At 35.2% G+C, this 21,584-nt stretch overlaps 1 protein-coding gene across 1 annotated transcript in view; it reads right to left on the reverse strand.

Annotated features, from left to right (window-relative positions):
- PLPP3 (phospholipid phosphatase 3) overlaps nucleotides 1-21,584 on the reverse strand; it is a 77,615-nt gene that overhangs the window by 23,328 nt on the left and 32,703 nt on the right. The window contains exons 2-4 of the mRNA XM_026665934.2: nucleotides 17,860-18,017; nucleotides 3,357-3,640; nucleotides 2,267-2,324 (exon numbers count right to left, since the gene is read on the reverse strand). Of these exons, the coding sequence (XP_026521719.1) occupies nucleotides 2,267-2,324; nucleotides 3,357-3,640; nucleotides 17,860-18,017 (500 nt within the window). The remainder of the gene's footprint in view (nucleotides 1-2,266; nucleotides 2,325-3,356; nucleotides 3,641-17,859; nucleotides 18,018-21,584) is intronic.

Here is a 21,584-nt window from a genome sequence, read left to right on the forward strand (position 1 = left end):
ATTTTATCAATGGTTAGACAATAAAAACAGAAATTAGAAAGATAGGGATATAAAAAGGATAAATCTGTTAAAATGGACAAGCTCAATATTATTGTTATTATAGTATTGTTATTGTGATGAATGTTATTGTAAATACCCTGATTATAATAGCCTTAAAACAATTGTACCCAGACAACATACAGTTTGATTGGAATGAATTTTTATATATTATACTAATAAAGCAAATAACACTTAAAAAAAAACAAGGAGCAGAATCTAGTTAATGTATTAAAATCTTGCATCTAAAGACTTAGAATAATTTTAATGTCACTTTAAATGTACACTAATCAACATACATTGAAATGAAATTTCATTGCATACAGCTCTCAAAGGGTCACCACACCTCCAATATACACTACATAAACATGACAAAAATATAAATAAACAAAAAGTTTTATATTAAATTTAATTTATACTAAAAAGTTAATATATTAAAATTAGTCTCATTTAGAATTGAAAGACAACTATAATTGAAAACAAATTCATCCATCCATCCGTCCAAATATTCTCCTCTACATTGTAGGAAAGCCTTTGTTGTATTCCTTGCTTTACTAAACATTTTATTTATATCTAAAACAAGTTTCCATAGTGAAATTTTGGGTATACATGAGACTTCACCAAACGCTAGATCAATTTTGAGTGGATTTTCATTTAATTTCCTCAGGGGAAGCAGATTCTGGCCCTAATTACGGTTCTAATGCCAATCTATTTATTTGTGGTTAGTGATCCTGCAACAGCCGTAGGAAGGAGAATATTTTGTTACATATAAAACACTATGGTGAGAGAAAGAGGGGGTAAAGTTTTAGTAATATATTTGCCATCAATCAGAGCTATTGTTTCAATCAGGTCAGCATTGATGATTCAATCAAGGTGTTATGGTATAAAGTAGGGGTATTCAACCTTGGCAACTTTGAGACTTGAGGACTTCAACTCCCAGAATTTCCTAGACAACAAAGACTTGAAGTCCATAAATCTCAAAGTTGCCAAGGTTGGATACCTCAGTGTAGAGAGTAATAAAGATGACCTTGATGGAGATATGCAAGGTCCATTGGCAAATCAACAAAGGGTAAAACACTGTTAAGTCTAGAATGAGATAACATTCAAAACCATCTCAGGCAGATGGCTTCTGAATTCACTGGACTATAAGGAAGTGGAGGTGCAGTATAACCTCACAAGATTCTGGTACTACAACTCATCTCAATCTCTGGCATCTTCCCAGTGGAGTTGATTTTCTGGTGTGATCTATCTAGTAAGGCTGACACATAGGGAGGGACTACATACCTGTGCCACATGGCTTTATTTTATTACTCTTCCTGAACAGAGATGTGGTGTTCTTTTCTAAGTGCATCAACCAGCTAATCTGGGCTATCAATTGATATATTCTATGTAGGGTTATTGACTCCTTCTTTGGTAACTCTTCTCCCATTCCATCCAATACATTCTTAATATAGCTTTTGCCGCTTTTTAATTTCCAAACGTAGTGATTTATCTGCTTCACTTCTGCCCCTTTTGGTAACAAGCACTTGTTACACATTCATGAATAAACATTATTTTTGGAACATCAAACTCGTGGTAATCTACCACTGAAATTCAGAGATCTTCCAGTATTTCAGTCCTTCCTAACACTATCACTGCAGCTTGAATTCTGGATCTTCTAGATAAAAACCTGTTATGTCCCTGATTTGAATCTAAGATCTCCTGGATGCAAAACAACTATCAGAAACTCTTAAAAATGTAAAGAGAGAAACCAGTATTGCGGGATCCTTGTCACATTGTTTTATATGGAAATGATGGCTGGAAGCCAAAATAACATTGTTCACATGATTGCATTTCTTCATGTTTACACGGCTGCATTTTCCAAGCAATTTTATGTGTGGATGAACTTGTAAAAGTCAAGTTAGTTTCAACCATATATTCTATGAACTAGTAGAATCTGAATTACTTATATGTCTATGCTATTTCATAAATAACAGAGGTTTTTTTTAACATGGATTTATTCTTGCATAAACAATCCAATATAGGAACTATGATTAAGAGACAAGCCCTTTAAGTTATATTCTAGGTTTTAATAAATAAAGTTTTAATCTATTATTCTATTACATGAAATATATGTACTAGTGATATTTTACTTTTTCTGGTTCATAATATTCATTCATTTCTCATTATAAACCTGAGAGAGAAAGAGAGATTACATATGATTTGCTAAGTAAAAAACCTTGACACTTACCACCAAATAAAGCATGGTATAGAGTGAGAAGGAAGCATGTCCAGAGAAGAATGATTTTCTGAAAAGGAAAAAATACAAAGCATTGCATTCACTCTGTTATTTGAATAAATGGTCAATTACTCTGCTTTCTCATCTCTTAAGGTGAAAAATCCACAGAATTAAAACTTCTCTTTATTTTATCCAAATTCATTTGTAGCTATTAATTCAGGATTGAACATTTGTTACAAAGACAGCAGACATATAAGATGAAATATTAACTGATCTATGTGTAGTATAAATCAAAAAATGTCACTGCAAACATTTATACAGCCACCCTATCTCACACAAGGTGACTCTGGGTAACATTCAATAATAGATTGAATATTCCTGTTTGGTTTTACTAAACAATCATCGTGAGCTATGGTGGTGCAGTGATTAGAATGCAATATTGCAGACTAAGTCACTGCTCAGTGCCAGTAGTTCGATTCTGACAAGGTCAAGGTTGACTCAGCCTTCCATCCTTCCAAGATTGGTAAAATGAGGACCCAGATTGTTGGGGGAAATATTTTGGCTCTGTAAACTGCCAGAGAGTGCTGCAAAACATGGGGCAGTATATAAGTCTAAGTGCTATTGCTATCCAATCTTCCTATGAAGTGCATTCACATACTCTTGAAAAGTAGAAAATGGAAACAATGCAATCATCACTGTACCCAGCATGAGAAAGCACACTTCCTCTTATACAGCATATAATATGTATTTAGTATGCCATATAGATTCACAGACGGTGTCTTCCTGAGAGAATCTGTCCAATTCACTTTTACAGTGGAATTAAACTGGTATGTATAATTTATCTAAAATCCTGACTATAAATGAGATCTCCCTTTCTCCAGTTTCTATTACAGTATTAATAGACAAACCAATACACACACACACACACACTCTTCTTAATTGCTTTTTTAAACTTTTTATTTCCCAACAATGTTAACATTCTTTTGCATTCTTCTTTCACATATTTTTTTCCCAGAAAGATTTATGAAATCTACATAGACGAAAGGACATCATTTTGGTTGAGCTGTTGGGGGGTGGGGGGAGAGAGAGAAAATACTCTTACCTTGCTTCCTGGATTTTGCTTTCATCAGGATTAAGGCACTGATATTCTTGTATATAGCCCTGGGAGCAGTTGATTTTTGTGAAGTCTGGCATACACACTGCAATGAAATTAGGTCTCAGGCGTCCCACCGACACTTTGGCAATATCGGTAAAGGATTGACTGATAGCGCAACCAAATGCAAAGCAGCCCACTTGCTTGTATAATGCTGCAATGTATGGGTTCTGGATAAACGATCGAGATTTCTCCTTCAGGCAGTGGATCCGATAGAACTCTCCTATAATAATCTGCAAAAAAGAAAGGTATATTTCTTTAAAAGGATATTCAGTTTTATTGAAGATTGTATAGCTTTAACACAGTAGCCGATCACAGTGTAACTGCTAAAATCTATTCACCAAATGATTTATTAGTAATGAAGTATTGGCAGCAACTGGTTGAATTTGGGCTGATATCAAAAACGTAATCTGGACTGGATCCAATAAATTTTGGGGGAGGTCACATGGAAATATAAAGCTGTGGAATTGAGAAAGCATCCAGAAAAAAGGAAATGGCATATTGTTGCCAAGAAAACTACAGACTGTCTTTTCTCACCTGTAATGAAATTGTCTTGAAGGATATTTTAACTTCACTTTAAAAAGGTGATTTACCTCTTCCATTAAATCACAAAGTGGGAAATATAGTCAATAAAGTGAGGATCATCACAGGCAGAAAAGTGGACAATAAATTAGCTCAAAGTAAGGGATTTGAACTGTTAATTTTGAAACTAGTAGTATATTTCAGAATGCTAAAATGTGCTCATGCACTTTTTTTCAATATAAGTTTGCTTTTCAAATATACCATCAAAGCCAAGTAGAATTCAATCAAGCCCCACAGTGTAGTTTTGTGTCCTTATTCTTGCAGATATTGAAATCATAAGCTCACACTTGCTCAAAATCTACTGGTGTACCAAATAATTCCATATTACTGCCAGTGTCTGGGACAGTGATCTCTTTGCTTGAACATCTGATGATTTATCTGGTCTTTCAAAATGATTTGCATTTACATACCAAACACTCAAATCTAACCCAAGAGTACTCAATGCCTCAGGCATGATGCACACTTACTACTAATTTTCCAGTTGGCCTACCAGCTTACATAAGAGGGTATTCAGAGCAACAAATTAGCCACAGTATTTTACAACTTCATAATGAAGCAGCTGTTTTGGGTAGTAGTTTGGAACAGCAGCACATAAGACTATCTATCCTGATCCCCTGACAAACCAATTCAATTCCAATAATAGCACCAGTCCATCTGAAATAAAATCCAGACCTTCATACTGTATATTATAGATAGTATTTTCTAGCTGATATTGAAGGGAAAATGATGTGAAGTGAAGTAACAACAGTTATGGAAGAAGATGAAGACTAAGAGATACTTATGTTTACTTCTCAGATATTAATTTGTAGATGAGTGTCTATTGACACATGGGTTGGCTCCAGGGGTGGGCTCCGACAGGGTTAACTACCAGTTCGGTCATTTATGAGGTTCGGTGATTTATGATGTGGTTCCCTGCACGCTGTGTCATCAGCATGCTGCGTGCAGAGAAGCAGCCTTTCAAAAAGCCCTTTTTTCCTGCTTTTTTAACTGCAGCTATGCCTCGCACAGCAGCTGAAGTTGAAAAAATCAGGAAATAAAGGTCAGGTAAGAGCCCCGATGGGCGGGTGGGCAAAAACATCAGCAAACATAGAATCGGTTCTATGTCTGCTGCTCTTCAGAGCTACCGGTTCTACAGAGGTGGGCAGAACTGGTAAAAACCCACCCCTGGTTTGCTCCTCTGATTTTGCGGGTTAAATTTGACTGTATTAGTTTCTCTTAAATGCCCCGAGTTGCAACAGGTACTTTATGTTTATTAATGTATTTCCAAGCTATCATATCGTCCTTTTTAGAATAAAAATAATGTTTTGTTTTTCTCTTCTATGAATCAGATTTTCTCTCTGCTTCTCCCTTTAAGATCTTATATGGCTTTTAAAATGCATTAATAAAAAGATGTGATTTAACCAAAAAATGTTTCTAATTCCATTAAATACTGCTCATATACAGACAATTCGATTTATCAGAAAAAGAGTCGCTCAATCAGTGGAACTAGTTATTAGTACTTTGGGTTACCTATTTCTTTTTTTATATAAATAAATTTTATTAAATTTACAATTAAAAACATATCGACATTACATACACAAAAGGGAAAAACAAAAACAAAAAAAGAACACTCGGTCTTACGAACCGGAAAGAGAAGAGAAGAAGAGATGTAAAAGAAAGAAAGAAACAAAGAAAGAGAAAGAGAGAAAAAAGAAAAAAAAAGAAAAAGATACGTTTAAAAACAGACAATATGCTTTTTGACAGTCTGCAAGTTCCAATTCTCCTACATTAATTTGAATACACACATCTTATCGATATCTATGCTTAAATTACCCATTGTCCATTAAGCAGTTTATCTCTGGACTAACCAATTATACCAAGAGTTCTAATTATCGTAAAATGTTGAAGGCTCTTTGTTTTTAAGTGCTATAGTTAATTTATCCATTTCTGCACAATCACATATTTTCTGGATGACCATTTGTTCTGTAGGTGTATAGGGTGATTTCCAACACTGGGCAAACGCTAATCTGGCCGCAGTTAGGATATGAATTGTTACATATTTCATCTTTTTGGGTAAATGTTTATCAGAGATCCCTAGTAGGAAGAACTCTGGTTTGTATTCGATTTGTTCTTTGGTTATCTCCTCCAACCCTTTTCTGATTTTTTGCCAATATTTCTGGGTTTCTTTGCAAGACCACCACATATGAAAGTAGGTTCCTTCTATGCTTTTACATTTCCAGCATTTTGGACTCGTGTTTGGGTTCATTTTCACCAACCTCGAAGGGGGCAAGTGCCATCTATAAAACATTTTGTATGTATTTTCTTTATATGCTGCCGATTTTGTAATCTTAATATTTCTGTTCCAAATCTTTTCCCATTCTGATAATGTAATACTTCTTCCGACATTCCTGCTCCAGGCTACCATGTTCCCTTTGACTATCTCTTGTTCTAATTCTACTTCTAGTAAGTATTTATAGAATTTGGATATGTTCTTTTTGTTTGATCCTAGTAAAATTTTATCTAAATACTGCAGTTTGTTATAAATTCCAAAGTCTTTTATATCTTGTTTGTATCTGCTATGGATTTGTATATATAACCACTGATCAATTTTAAATCCCTGTTCCTGTAATTCTTGTTGAGTTTTTAATTTTCCTTGCGGATCTAATAAATCTTTATATTTAATCATTTTTGTTATGTCCAAATTATTGGGGTGTACCATTGCCTCCATTGTTGATAGTCAGATTGGAATTTTTAGATAGTGTTTTTTTTTTGCTGCCCTCTCTCACCTCTTCTTTTCATTTTTGCCCTAGAATCACTCTTAACACGGGTTCGACAAAATTCTGAAATTAGAGGAGTGAGGGTCAAATCAGAAGAATATAAACTACAAGCGTTTGCTGATGATATGGTTTTCTTTTTGGAGGAACCCATGGAAAAAGGATATAATCTAATAAAAGAATTAGAACGATTTGGTGCAGTGGCAGGATTAAAAATTAATAGAAAAAAGATGAAATTAATGACCAAAAACTTAACAGAAAACCAGAAGGAAGAATTAGAAGCAATGATGGGGATACAGGTAACAAAAAGGGTCAAATATTTAGGAATATGGTTAACACCACAAGGTAAATCACTCAAAGAGAACAATTATGATAAACTACTTCAACAAACAAAGAAAGATTTAGAATCCTGGAATAAGCTGCAGCTCTCCTTATTGGGCAGGATTGCCTCGATTAAAATGAACATATTACCAAAATTTCTTTATTTATTCCAGACAATTCCAATTAAGTTGCCAAATTTTTTTTTGAAGAATTAAATAAGATCACACTTAAATTTATTTGGCAGGGGGAAAAACCCAGGATCAATGTAAAGGCCTTACAAGATGCGAAAAGTAGAGGTGGTCTAGCTCTTCCAAATTGGGAATTATATTATTCTGCAGCTATCCTATTATGGTTAAAAGACTGGGTGAACTTACTTAATAAAAGAATTTTAGCATTAGAAGGGCATGACCTCCAGAGAGGGTGGCATGCCTTCTTATGGGAAGTGGGGAAACCCAAGCAGTCTTACTTTCATAGACACCTCATTAGGGACTCATTATTAATTAATTGGGTTACCTATTTCAACTTCAATATACTTGAATAAATTAACAAGGGGTTACTGTAGTTCACAAGACATGTTTATTTTGTTTTCCAAAGGAGTCTGTATGGGACAAGCAGTACTGATCTGCTTAAATGAGTTACTGTCATGCTAGCTTTAGATCATCTTGAAGAACAAATCTGTGCTCTATTGACCAGTGAAATGACAGATCTCCATATTCTTCATATGCAGACTTGCTAAGCCCATTTTTCTATATGACAATGTGATTATTTCTATAACACAATGTGTTATTCTGAATAATAAAATGGAATCCTCCACTCTACCTCTGTAGCTCTACTCAGCTCAGCATGGTTAAAGATGTTACAAATGTAGTTTGTGGTCCACATCACCCAATAGCTGGAATTCTTACATCTACTTCATTTCTGTGCAATCTAAAATCGTGTGTGTGTGTGTGTGTGTGTGTGTGTGTGTGTGTGTGTGGAGCTGTTTTGTTTTTATATTTCTGGTGTTTATACATTTGACAAAAAGAGTCCACATGACACAAATGTGATTGGGTTATTTCCCAGTCACTGAATCTGATATTGAAAAGCAAACATACATATCAGGATACAGACATGCAATACTTCAGAGCAATTTATTGATCTCCAAATTAGAAGTATAGCGTGGCTTTGATATTAAATCAGAAACTTGTGTAAGATCTTGTTACTGTTTTAAGAGTTGCAAACTTTAGAATTATCCTGATATCTTTGTTCCAGGTCTTACCCTACAGGCAATGACAATTCTGGAGACATAATTAGAAAAACTGGTCCAGCTGGTTTCATTTGAACATGCCATGTACTGCCTATTACCCAAAAGCAACCAAATAAAATAAAATAAAAAAGCTGTGGGCGTTTCTGGCATCATTACACCACTTATTGGACAATTGCTCTTCAGACATTGCAAAATATAAGCTTCAGGTGTAGTCAAGAATTGCAAGTAATTCCACAGGTACAACAGTTCCTAAGCTAATCCTCTGAGTTCAAGCTTGCCTTCTGGATTAAGGCTTTTAAGAGTGCTACTACTATGACTGCACCCATATGTCTAAGCCAGTGTTTCTCAATCTTGGCAGCTTGAAGGTGTGTGGACTTCAACTCCCAGAATTCCTCAACAATGCCAAGGTTGAAAACAACAGTGGAAGTCAGGGATGGGCAACTATGGCAACTTTATAACCTGTGGACTTCCCAGAATTCTTGAGTCAACCATGTTGATGTAGGAATTGTGGCAATTGAAGTGCACAGATCATAAAATTGCTATTGTTACCCACCCTAGTCTAAGCCACAGGAAGATGTATCTTCCATATATGCCCATGAATCTTATTTATCTTATCTTCCTGTTTAAGAATGTTATGAGTGGTGGCTGTCCTCTCATCTCCAGTTTTATTTTACAGTGTTTAAAGAAGCACTTTCTTCATAGCTCCTACATATCTTTAGGGTTACTTTTAATTTATTATTTTATCACACAACTTATTCTCAGGCAAAATAGCAAACAATTCTGAAAAAGACTTCATGGTTGAGTCTCACTTCTATTATATCACAGGCTACATAATAACAGAGGAAGGGGGGGGGGAGAATACCCTAAATCATTAAAAATGATTGTTCTTAACTAATGTTATTTAGTACTGATTCTGCTTATAATCCTAATGTATTGGATCAAAATTCCATCATTTTCTGCCAGCTGAGATAATGGGGATTATAATAATTTAATAATAACACTCACTTGCATGCACCCAACCTTGAATTAATATAGGGCGATCCCAACAATCAAAGAAATTACAATAAAGCATAGATAGAAAGTATGATAAGATGAGGGATCTCACTTTCCCTTGTTGAAGGGCTGGGTGAAGAGTTAGGTATTCACAGCTCATCTAAATAAAAGCAGTGTGAAGGCCATCTGCCTCTTGGAGAGAACCTTGCTCCAGAGGATAGGCACCAAAGTGTCTCGGGAGTACCAGATTAAGGACGTTTAAAACAAAATATAATCATCCTGAATATCTGTGACCTTTTGCTTACACTGCAATGTACAAGGCTAAATGAGCATTTACTCAAACCATCAACAATGATTTTCTACTAAAAGCATCGTTATATGGAGTCATGACATTTAGAAAGGCCATTTCAAAAAGAAATGTGTTACATGGCATTATTTAGAAAGCACAGTGAAATTAATTACTCATTTTTGGAGTGCTATAAATCAGCATTTATAGTTGCCTCCAAATTATATGCTTATGTCATCCAGTTGCTATATAGTTCTAGATGGAGGACTGGAAATGAAAAGAGGATCACAAATCTGCAAATTCCTGGAAGTATATGAGACAGAAGAGGGAATATTTACATTAGGGTACATGCTTCAAGATAGATGACATGATCAATGAAAATGATTGTGCCTAAGGATCAAGTAAGTAAGCAAGCAAGCACAGAAGTGATGCTAAAATATCTTATTTTATAATACAATAAATTTGTATTATAACTTGAAATGTAATCACCATAGGCATGTTTTCAAGAGCACCTCTTGTGTTTACATTCAATTATTAATGCAATGGTCCTTACAATCATGGATGAGTTCATACTTGCTCATATTTTTCTGTTGCTTCCGATATGTAGCATGCTTTTACTAGCACATTTCACAAGCTTTAACTAGGTTATTTCCACATTTACAGGAAATGCCTTGGACTTGATAGTAATACTATGCATCAGCTGTAAAAACATGCTTGCCTAGCATCTTCTAATCTCAAAAGCTGAAGATAATTTAATGAAAATACACAAATTAATCAAATGCTCACTGTAAGTTTAATTACTTTTTGCCATATTTTCAAAATAGGTGCTCTGAACTCCAATTTTACTAATTACTTCTAGTGAAACTAAAACATAGAACTAAAGAATTAAAATTTTTAAAAAGGTCTCAAGCAAAAGAGAAAGATAATTTTTAAGAACTAAGTGAGAATCAATGGATTACACTACTTCTAAGAAACTCTATTTATGCTTACTGTTATTTCTGAAGGAAACCTATGATTTGGTTTTCAATGTCTTAATTTCTAAAGCAAAATTCCAAACATCCAATCATGAAAGAAGAAGCCAAAAAATCAATTTGCCACAGAATGATAAAATGAAAAGTCAATATGCCAAAGCCACAAAAACCTAAAAGAAGCAGAGGAAATAAAGCAAATGTAAATGTTAGGCAAATGGAAACAACTTGATTGGAGGCTTGTCCAGAATTGAAGTATCAACACAATAAATGTCTTTCATTATCTACATACAAAGCACACATCGCTAATTATATTACTTAAAATCTGGAGTTCTTCATGCAAGTGAAGACATCAGATTGCTCAATAGATCTCCTAAATTTTCTTTTAATGCTTAGCACATTTCTTCTACATTCACCTAAGAACAAGAACAAAAATGCTTCAAAGATCCATTGCTGGTTTTGAGCAGGCACTAAACTTACTGATTGTTGGTTAAGAGTATCTAATAAGAAACAATTATGGGTCAAAGCAAAAGAAGATTCTTTCTAAGATAGCAGTTAGTATACACAGGTATAATTCATAGAAGGTTATTCTGCCATGCAAACCCAGTTTGCAGGAGACAAGAGAAAGTTTCAAAACAGATGGAAGTAAGATTCTAGATTTCTTGATTTGAGAAACTGGACTGAGGGAAACAGAAACTGGATGAAGCAATGGGTTATGTAAATTACAGAATAAAGATGTAAAAGAGAAGACAGGGAAATTAGATTAATTTAAATCTGCAGGAATCATGGCTACTTCATGGTATAAAATTTAAGAAAAACATAAAGGTATTTTTAGTTTATAAATAAAACTCCATGCATTATTTGGACTGCAAAATTGCAACACTTTCCCAAATGTAAATTGATATGAAACCTGTGGAGCTTCACTAAAAGGTACCTAGGTTTAGGACCTGGCCTGTTCCAAAATCTGCTGAAAGTCCTTGAGATACAAGTGCTGCCCAGCTGATGGTTTGTCTGTTGGACTACCTTCAAATGCAGGCAGAAAACCAATAACTAGATTTGAATACGGGATGAATAAAGGCATCTGTCTCAATCTTTTCCTTGCAAGAATGCAATTAATTGCCAGATGGTCTATTGTACTTATTTACAGGCAACTGAAACATTGTTCCTTTACTGGAAGATGAATCCCTACAAATCCTCTGTGGTTTCTGTGGACACTTTGGAATGTATTTCCGCCACACACACATTGGCATGTGTAGTAAGCCTACATTCAATATATTTGATTAAGTACAAGGAAAACATACAAATGTAAGTTGATCCTCATGACTACTTCGAATCCTTTCCTGGGGTTTGGATGAATGATTAGTGCATAAAAACATGACAAAGCAAACTTTGAATTTTACAGCGATTGATACTTCCACCCAACATATCTTATATACAGGTCGACTTTTCCTATTCAGATCTTTGAAGGGGTTATCTGCACTGAAGAAAATCTGACGGAATTATTTGAACAAGTCAAATAATCTAATCAATTCGGGGCATCAGATCAAATCAGGACCTTTCAAATAACTTCAGAGAGATGTGAAGGCAATTTCGACATACAGTTGGCTTTCTGGTTCGAAGGGTCCAAAACATTATTGCTGGTTTCTACTCAAGTATGGGTGGCAAGAGGAGGAGGAGGAAGAGGAATGGTTGAGTTCACCAACCAATGAATTTGCTCATCTTTGCACCACACCTGATTTTCACAGTGCTCGTGGAAGTACTCTCCTGCTGTTTGGACTCACTTTTCTGATAGATGGTGGGTGAGTGGAGAGAAATAGGGACTCGATTTTTTTTAATTTTTTTAACTCCTCTTTCCTTTAAGATACTTTACATAAGATTTCCCAAATCTATTCTATGATCTTCCATTTTTCTCCAGTCACACACATAAAATCCTTTCAGCTTATTTGTCCTTAATTCTTAAACTATATCTCAGTCTCTTTGCCCAAACTGTTTGTAGTTCCTAAGTCTCCGTTTTATTCCTCCCCCTCTCTCTCAAAAATAAACGAAAAGTAATTTCTGTTTCCATTCTGCAACTTTTTGTGTCTTGGCTTATTTTAACAAATTTATCTTTTTGTTTGCATGAATGAGTTGAGATTGCTTAGCTGCTGTTTCAACTACAGTATATGAACTATACTATTTTATATTATAGACTTCATAATAATAGACAGTAGTGATATTATCTGACATTTTTTAAAGTTTGCACAAAGTCTATATAATACATTGTTCCTCCCAAAAGTTAACCTTGTCAATTAGTCATGCCAAAAGTAAACCGTTAAGAGGTAGAAAACTTTTTAGGAAAAGTTTTAATTTCAAAAATTGTTATTGTGAAGGAGGATACTTTCTATACTGGTAAGGAAAGCTTTCTAATATGCCCTTTGCCACACAATTCGGGAACTATCGGTTCCTCACATGTATTAACCTTACCTTAAAAGAGGTTCAGGAAGAGTGTTCAAAAATTATTGCAGCAGATCCTTGAAATTATAGAGCTTAAATTTCTAAAATTAGAAAGCTCTTCTATGTGTGATCTTTTCAACTCACTCTGCCCAAAAAATTGAAGCGGCTGCAGAAATGTTGATGCCTCCCATTAGAGCCTAGGGTCTGATTTATTTATTTTTAGCAAATCGACTCTGAGATTAGTTGAAATAAAATATTGATGCCTGCAAATTTATAATCACAAACTGCAATTGAATCTTTCTACCTTCAATTCTCATTATTTTGCATACACCATCAAAGATACAGAAATAAATTCTGCCTGATCTAGCAAAACATTGTAAGATTTAAAATTTACAACATAAATTGGGCACAATGGAACTTAATCTTATGTAATCAGGAGTATGATTACAGCTGAATTGGGGGGGGGAAAAACAACCAAAAATACAGAATGGTTCTATCTTTGGCATATACAAAAATATGCACCCTTTTTTTTAAAAAAACTGCTAATAACTTGCTTAAGGGACACATGTGAGCATTTGACAAGATTTGTATTTTCTTTTAAACTGCTGGTGGTCTTGATAATTGCACGAATATAGCAGTTTGAAAATTGGAGTTTGCCTCCCCAACTGCGTGCTATTATATAGTCATGACCCATCCTCCTATAGCCAAAATTGTGGCAAACCCCTTAATAAGTTGAAGTAGGAGAATCTTGTTCTTTTAGCAAATGCTGACCCCGGGAGTTTTTTTTAGTAAGAAGAAGAAAAAAAAAAGGAAAAGAAAAGAAAGAATGCTCCGGCAACTAATTCAGTGCAGATGTGCAAAAGCTGAAACTTCATCCTGAATAAACAAGTTTTAAAGATATTAAGCTCTTCTTCTGACTTACGTCTCCAGCAAAGAGGATGCATGTGGTGTGAACTGCTGGAAATGTTTAAAGGGGAGTAGTGATGTTAAGAATAAAGTTCAAGCATTTCACTATGCTAAAAACAGGGATGAAAAGCTTCTAACAGAACTTGCGTCTCTGATTCTGTCAAGTCACCCTTGCAATTGTCCCTTGCTGAGTAGGAATCTTTAATTTTCAAGCATCTGTACAGGTAGTTCTTGATTTAAGACCATTCATTTAGTGACCACTTAAAGTAACAACAGCACTAAAAAAAAATGTGATTTGAGGTCAAAATTCAACTGGTAGCTTAATCGGCTTTTATTTACAACGATTACAGCATCCTGTGATCACCATTTGCAACCTTCCCAGCCAGCTTCCAATGAGCAAAATCAAGGAAGGAAGTTGGACTTGCTTAAACAACCTCAGGGACGACATCTACCATCTAAAAAGACAATTTAAATCCTGTCCAAGAATGTGTAACATAATTATGTCTTTGTATGTTTATTCAGAAGCAAAGGCCAAAGTGTCCCTTTAAATGTATTCCCATATAAGTATGCATGCGATCTTTACTTCATCTGTGTCTCTTGTGCATGATGTACATCAAGTGTCTTTTCTAAACTGATCAAACACAGAAGTCAAGAGATGAATAACCCTAGTTACTCAGATGTGGAAAGAGAAAGCCTTTTTGTTACAACCGAGACATTTACTAGCTGGCCTAAAATTTAAGGGAAGCTTTTATAAATCATGACCAGGACTAGTGGATAAAATGAGAACCTCAAAAGTGAAGCTATACATTCTAAGGTGAAAGAAATGCACACTGGGATAATCTCTGGGAATATTTAGGGGAGGCCTGGAAGCATGGTCTCTAAGGCAATTAGTATTTCAAATGCCTTGTGCATTCATATCCTCTCATGCACCATAGGAGACAAAGGTCATAACCACCAAAGTTTACTTAACAAGAACTTTGTGGATCCTGGAAGCTTCATAAAACATGATCCAGACCTTTCACAGATATTCCGTTGATTACAAAAACAAAAACAACCCACCTTTAAAAAGTTCTAGCAATAAAAACTAACGCTTCTTCTTCCTCAACATTTCTATGTTGTTTGAAAACAAAACAATCATTGTAAGAGTAAGAGAAGAATAGGGATTCTGAAAATTTCTGAAGAATTCATATTCTACTCAAATAATCCTGGAACCTAAATTATATCTTTTGAAGGAAACATGTATTTGTCTTTTGAATAGCTGTCTGCAAATCTAAAAGTTTTTTGAAACAATGAAATATCATTTTTTAAACCTGCAGGGATTATAGCTGCTATGGCTCTATCAGATATGTAGGTCATGGTTACATAAATAAAATCAATACAGAATAGAAATGGTAATCTAAACAATTATCTTCTTTTTGTCGGTGGGTTATTCATCAATCATTACCTTTCTAAATGAGCAGGTTATGTACACAATAGCAATGTTGCAATGCTTTATTTAATTGAAGTGTTAACTAGACTAGTACAGAGAGCTTTAAGCTGTAAACATAGCTGCATTAACTAGAATGTACCTAACAAGAAATGCTGTTTTTAAATTTTGCAGTAACTATTTTATTTGTATCATCTCTACCTCTTAACACCTCTATTTTTTTCAAAAAAGAATTGTATCCCTATTTCATTGTAACAAATAAAGCTTTCTTCGGTTTTTAAAAACCTTAATAGTTATCAATTCATTTATATTTCCCAAAACCTGGTTACTGCAATTTGTTGTTTTTTTAAATCTGCAAATCTAACTCAGAAGCATTTTTTTAATTGTTTGGTTGTTTCTTCTTTTTTATTTTTTAATTAATCTTCATTTTTTTGTTGTAAGAAAGCTGATTAAAAGTTACTTGACTTTTCATAATACATACTTTATTACTTTATTGTATTTATTTCAGTCACTAATACAATATAGGTTGTCCTTGCTTAATGAGCATTTGTTTAGTGATTGTTCAAACTTGCAGTAGGATTCAAACAGGTTTTATGTCCAGTTCTCAAAGTCCCATATTTATATGATTATGATTTGTGACCTTCCCTATTGGCTTTTACAAGTAAAGTTAATAAGGAAGCTAGCAGGAAGTCAGAAGTCATAGATATTTGAGGTCCTTGTTTAATAACCCTGCAGTCCTTGCTTAAGGACAGCAACCAGAACTGCCCTCGATAAGTGATGCAATCACGTGGTTTTTCAACTTAATGGGGTTTTCAATCCAAGTTGTGTGGCTAAGCAAGTACTATCTGTAAAGCATGCAAGAAATCAGAAGCAGATCTTGTTAGTTTATTAAACTAAGTTCTTATAAAATAATTTCCATGCCCAAACTTTCTACCTGAAAATCAGCTTGTGGTTTATGGTTGAGCTTCTTTAAGCACTGCTTCTCAGTGGCCATTTTGATTTTCATCCTTATCCCACTGCTATAACTGCTAAGAAAAGTGGGGCAGTGAGTAAGGTATCCAAATGTGTTAAAACTGGGGGCTGATGACCATTAGATCATATTTTAAAAAAAATTATGGAGGGGGAAAAAACAATTAAAAAGGAAAAAGTGGGGAAAGGACAGCCTCTCAGTTAAGAAGACTAAAAATATGGCATCTGACCGACCAATCCAGTCATCCTGCTGGCATTCAAAAATGAATGAATTGCCTGGGAGAGGAAATAACAGAGTGGGCCATTCATGTGAACAAAAATTCTTCTCAAAATATTATTTATGTAAATAGTTATTTTAATGGTCCTGAAATATGGAAATTACATTTGTCTACAAATTAGTGGTTTTGTATAGCTGATGACTTACTTCATAAGCATAACATTATTTGTTATTGTAAAAATTACCCTTGGCTTCATGGACTCTCTCCTTTTTTCTTCCCTTAAGCATTCAAGGAATTAATTGCTACTTATTTTAACAAACCAAAGTTTCATTTATTTGCAGAGAAAATGTAAATCATAGTTTATGGGATGACACGTAATAACAAACTATGGTCATGTGATTTATATTTGAATGCTTGACAATTGGTTCACATTTATGACGGTTGCATTGTCCTGGGATCATGTGATCATATTTTGTGAACTTCTGACAAACAAAGACAATGGGGAAGCCAGATTCACTTAACAATCATGTTACTAATTTTACAACCTCAGTAATTCACTTAACAAATGTGGCAAGAAAAGTCATCAAACTGGGCAAAACTTAATGAATTTCTTACTTTGCAACATAAATTCTGGACTCAGTTGTGGTCATTAAGCTGAGGCCTACCTGTACCATGTGAGAAATATTGACAGATAATGGCTACTTGCAAGAAAGAATATACTTCATGATTCATCATGAAATATAGATAAATACCCCCCCACAAAAAAGCTTATCAGTCTAGGGATACTATGCACCAGAACCTTCTAAGCTCTTAGCTGCACGTTACTGAAATGTAAAAATGGAATGAACTAAATTTTATGGGGTTTATCTTGTGTGCATGGTTCTGAAAGGCCATCATGTCTTTACTTTGAGATTATTTGTATATGCTTTGATTCATAAAGTTCTTCAAGTGTTACATTCTTAATCACTTAATGCGATCTTCAGAGACAGAACAATGATACCCTAACTTCATTACATTATTTTGATCCGTATAGTGGCCAGATATATTTTGTAGTTGAAACTGTAATATCAAAGCCATTTACTACTCAACTGTTTTTCCCCCAAAAGATAGTTTAATGACTAGCTATTTATGAATAGTACCAAAAGACAGGTACAGTATTTTGTTAACAATCCAGTGGCTGAGTTTAATGTAAGCCCTGGTGTTTAAAAAAACAACCACAGCTGAAGTCATGAAGTGTGTCTAACCAAAAACCCAGCATTATGGCTTTGCTAATTGTTCTATTTAAAGGCAGAAAACATTTTATGGCAAATTTGGTTACAAGATGCAGATTTCTGTTATTTGTCTTACTTACAGCAAGTATGGCAATAAGAATGCCTGCAGCACACAGAACAGCATCATTGATGGTCTCTCCACTTTTCATAGGGTAACGGATGCTTTCATCATTACAGTAAAATCCACGTGGATAGGGTGCAATTGTGCTTGTTTCAATGATCAAAAATGGCAATCCAGCTAATAGGAGAAAAGCAAGAGAAGAAAAAGTTGTAAGAAACAGAAAACGCAGCCAAATAACAAATATATGTATATATATTATTAAGAATTCAATGAAGGCCTGCAACTTCATCTTAAGCCAGATACATAACAGCACAATCATCCAGCCCAGCAGAATTGTCATCTTTAAAACAATTTTATTTCAGGCCTCATCTATCTTGTAGTAATAAAATACAACGGTGGGATGGACATAAGATAGTTCCCTGCTCAGCAAAAGCTACAGAAATTATCTGCTGCCCAACCACAAATAATCAGAATGAACTTCCTGGTGAGTTCACAAGACTAAACTGAAGATCTTGAATAAAGTTTACATTACCAGTAACAAATGTAATCATCTCTAAAACATACTTGGAAAGTTGCCAAACAGAAATATGGTTTCTATTAGTCCATCTATATGAATTACTATGAAATAAGCAACATATTGCTTGATGAAAGAAACCACTGTGCTTAGGAAATGCCCCTTGAACAAAACATAGGGGCCCAGAAGCCTTCAGCTTATTTGATAGCCAACCAACACCAACTTTTTCTAACTCAAGGGAAAGGGTAGAGTTTTGTCTCTTTTGCCTCAGAAACACTAAATATCAATTGCAGGGATTGGCAACTATGGCCCTTTTATGACCTATAGACTTCAACTCCCAGAATTCCATGCTGGCTCAAGAATTTTGGGAGTTGAAGTCCACCGATTTAAAGGAACCATAATTGCCCACCCCTGCCCAAAGGGATACTTCCAGAATTACAGGAGAAATAATATCTTCTCTCTCTCTCTGACGTGTATATGCATGCTCTCCAATGCTCTTACCCAAGGGTCTTCAAACTTGGCAAGTTTAAGACTTGTGGACTTCAACTCCCTGAATTCATGAGCTAACATGACTGGAGGAGGAATTCTGGGAGTTGAAGTCCACAAGTCTTAAAGCTGTCGAGTTTGAAGATCCTGCTCTTACCAATTTGTTGCTCAATGCTCCTCTCCTTTAGAATTGACGAATTAAAAACCTCCCCATGACCCTGGAACTTGCTAATGGTACAGATTTGATGGCTACAACTAGTGCTGTTACTGTGCAACTGCCAGTGCCAACAGTGGGGATTGATACAAAAGGAGAGATATAGCACTAACATAATTGGCATTAAGATGCGGCTTTTTTGAGGATCTAGCGATCACCAAGGCCAGCTTATTTACTTCAGCTGCATTGTGGTATATGGACTGGGACATATTCTGACATCTACTGAAACTTGCACAGTGAGCCAAACTGACATTGACAGAGAACTAAATAGAGTCAGAGGTAGAATACTACCATTGTGGCTAGTTGGGAATCAAATGTTTCTTGCTCAAGGCCTTTTATTTACCAAGATCTCACTTGGTCACCCCCTGATTATGAGCATGTGGATTTCTCGGGATAACTGGTCTTTTTCAAAGTCCCACTTTTGGCTTTTGATGGGAAACAGCTTGCTCACATTACATAGTTTACTATCAGATTCGTGTAGGTCTTTCATGAACTTGGTGGAAGGGCCTTTCAGCTGTGCTTCTAGATGCCAATACTGTCCATGGACCTTTTCTGATTTGCTCTAATGGCTGCACACTGCTTGGGTACAGTTCTCTTATCCCTAAAGCTTCCGAACCCCCTGATTTGAGTTGGTGATCTCATACAAACAGAAAGAAATTACGCATGTCTGGAAGAAAGCATTTGTGAGATGAAAAAAACTCTAGAATCAAAATCCCAATTCCCACAGAAATAGGATTTTAGTGTGTTAGCCATCATTTATCGGGACAAGATGGCCTCATCCCTTCATTTTATCAATAATTTTAATAACCATTATAATAACCATTTCACTATTTTATAAATTGTTTTTCTTCTACATTTAACTGCTCCAAGTGCTAACAAAAGCAGAGAAGAATGTAAATCAAACAGATAAAAGAAAACTGAATTATCTTCCTGAAACTAGGATAAATTTGGGGACAGGAAAAACCACTGCTTGATGAAAATAGAAAAAGTATGTTCTTGCTCTTTAATTTGTGGCATGCTACCAGCAATATTTACTGTATGTTAATAAACATCTGTTAAAAATGATAATGGAAATTACAATCAGGGAAGAAATTTCTGACCTGGAATTTAATCAGGTAGCTTTGTTTATGGAGCTGTCTATTTTACAACACATTCATAATTACTGAGCAGCAATATTCTTGTCAATTGAGCCTTCATTTTGCAACTCAAAACTTAGTGTATGCAGACATCCTCTTTCCACAACCTAAATTATGTTGGGAGACAGCCAATGTGGAGACAGAGTTGAGCCTCTGAGCCAGAAGTATGTGATACTAATAATCTTTTTTTTTTTTTTAAGAAAAAGAAAAAAAAGAAAAACCCTTTGCATCCCAATGAAAATTTACTGCTGAAAAGCTAACACAGCATGATGCGATCTGGCTTCATATGCACAAGCAATAGTTTAATAATCAAACTTCAGGGATTAAATGCACCATGGTTACGTGGCTTGTTGTTATTGCTCTAGTTCCTCTTTGTAATAGTTTTCACATGGCAGATCTGTAAAACATATGTTCCATCAAACAATGAACCTGAGAGCTAAAGAAGGCTTTAAGAAAAGGCAAGAAGAGTCTTCTCAAGATCGGACGCTATATTATGTTTTCTCTTCATTCAGGGAACAATTGGAGGCTTCATTTTTCTTTTTCAATCAATCAATCAGAATAGAGCTAGGAAGGACCTTGGAGGTCTTTTAACCCAACCCCCCTGCTCAAACAGAAGACCCTATACCATTTTAAACAGGTGGGTGTCCAGCCTTTTCTTAAAACCCTCCAGTGATAAAGCACCTACAACTTCTGAAGGCAACCTGTTTAATTACTAAACACTGTTTAGGAAGTTTCTCGTTAATTCCAGGTTGCTTCTCTCCTTGATTAGTTTCCATCCATTGTTTTTTTTTGTCTTCACTTCTGGTAAGTTGACCCCTTCCTCTTTGTGGCAGCCCCCCAAATATGGAAATAACTGCTATCATGTCACCCCCTAGTCCTTTTCTCTAGAATGGCCAAACCCAAATCTTGCAACCGTTCTTCATATGTTTTAGTTTCTTCGTATCTTTTAGAAATAATCTTTTCAATTATTTTTATTACACACGCATTTGCATGCACACACACACAGATACAAACATACATACAGAGAGAGAGATAGAGATACACACAAGTATACAGGCATGGTTTTAAAATTCAAGCGTTTTGTTTTTGTCTCCTGCAAACGTGTGGTTTGGTGGGATATTGCCAATTGAGTCTTGACATTTTTCCAACACAGCAGTAACCTCAGATTGCCTATTTTCATATGAGAAACATAAACACACCCACAGGAGCTGAACGGATATTGCTCACAGAACCCATGAAATGCCCAGACTCTTGAGGCCTGGGCAAAAGCCATGTTTAGAAAGGTTACATCTAGGCCTAGCCACACATTGCCCTCTGAAAGAACCTGATGGTGCCACTGTGTTGGGAAAGGTAATCTTGCTTCTAAAGATTATCTTTTGGAGCCCAGATTGTTT

Source organism: Notechis scutatus, chromosome 3, assembly GCF_049901735.1.
Source record: "Notechis scutatus isolate UNSWTSFEM ecotype Mainland chromosome 3, rNotScu1.2, whole genome shotgun sequence".
In the NCBI taxonomy this organism is placed as follows: Eukaryota; Metazoa; Chordata; class Lepidosauria; order Squamata; family Elapidae; genus Notechis; species Notechis scutatus.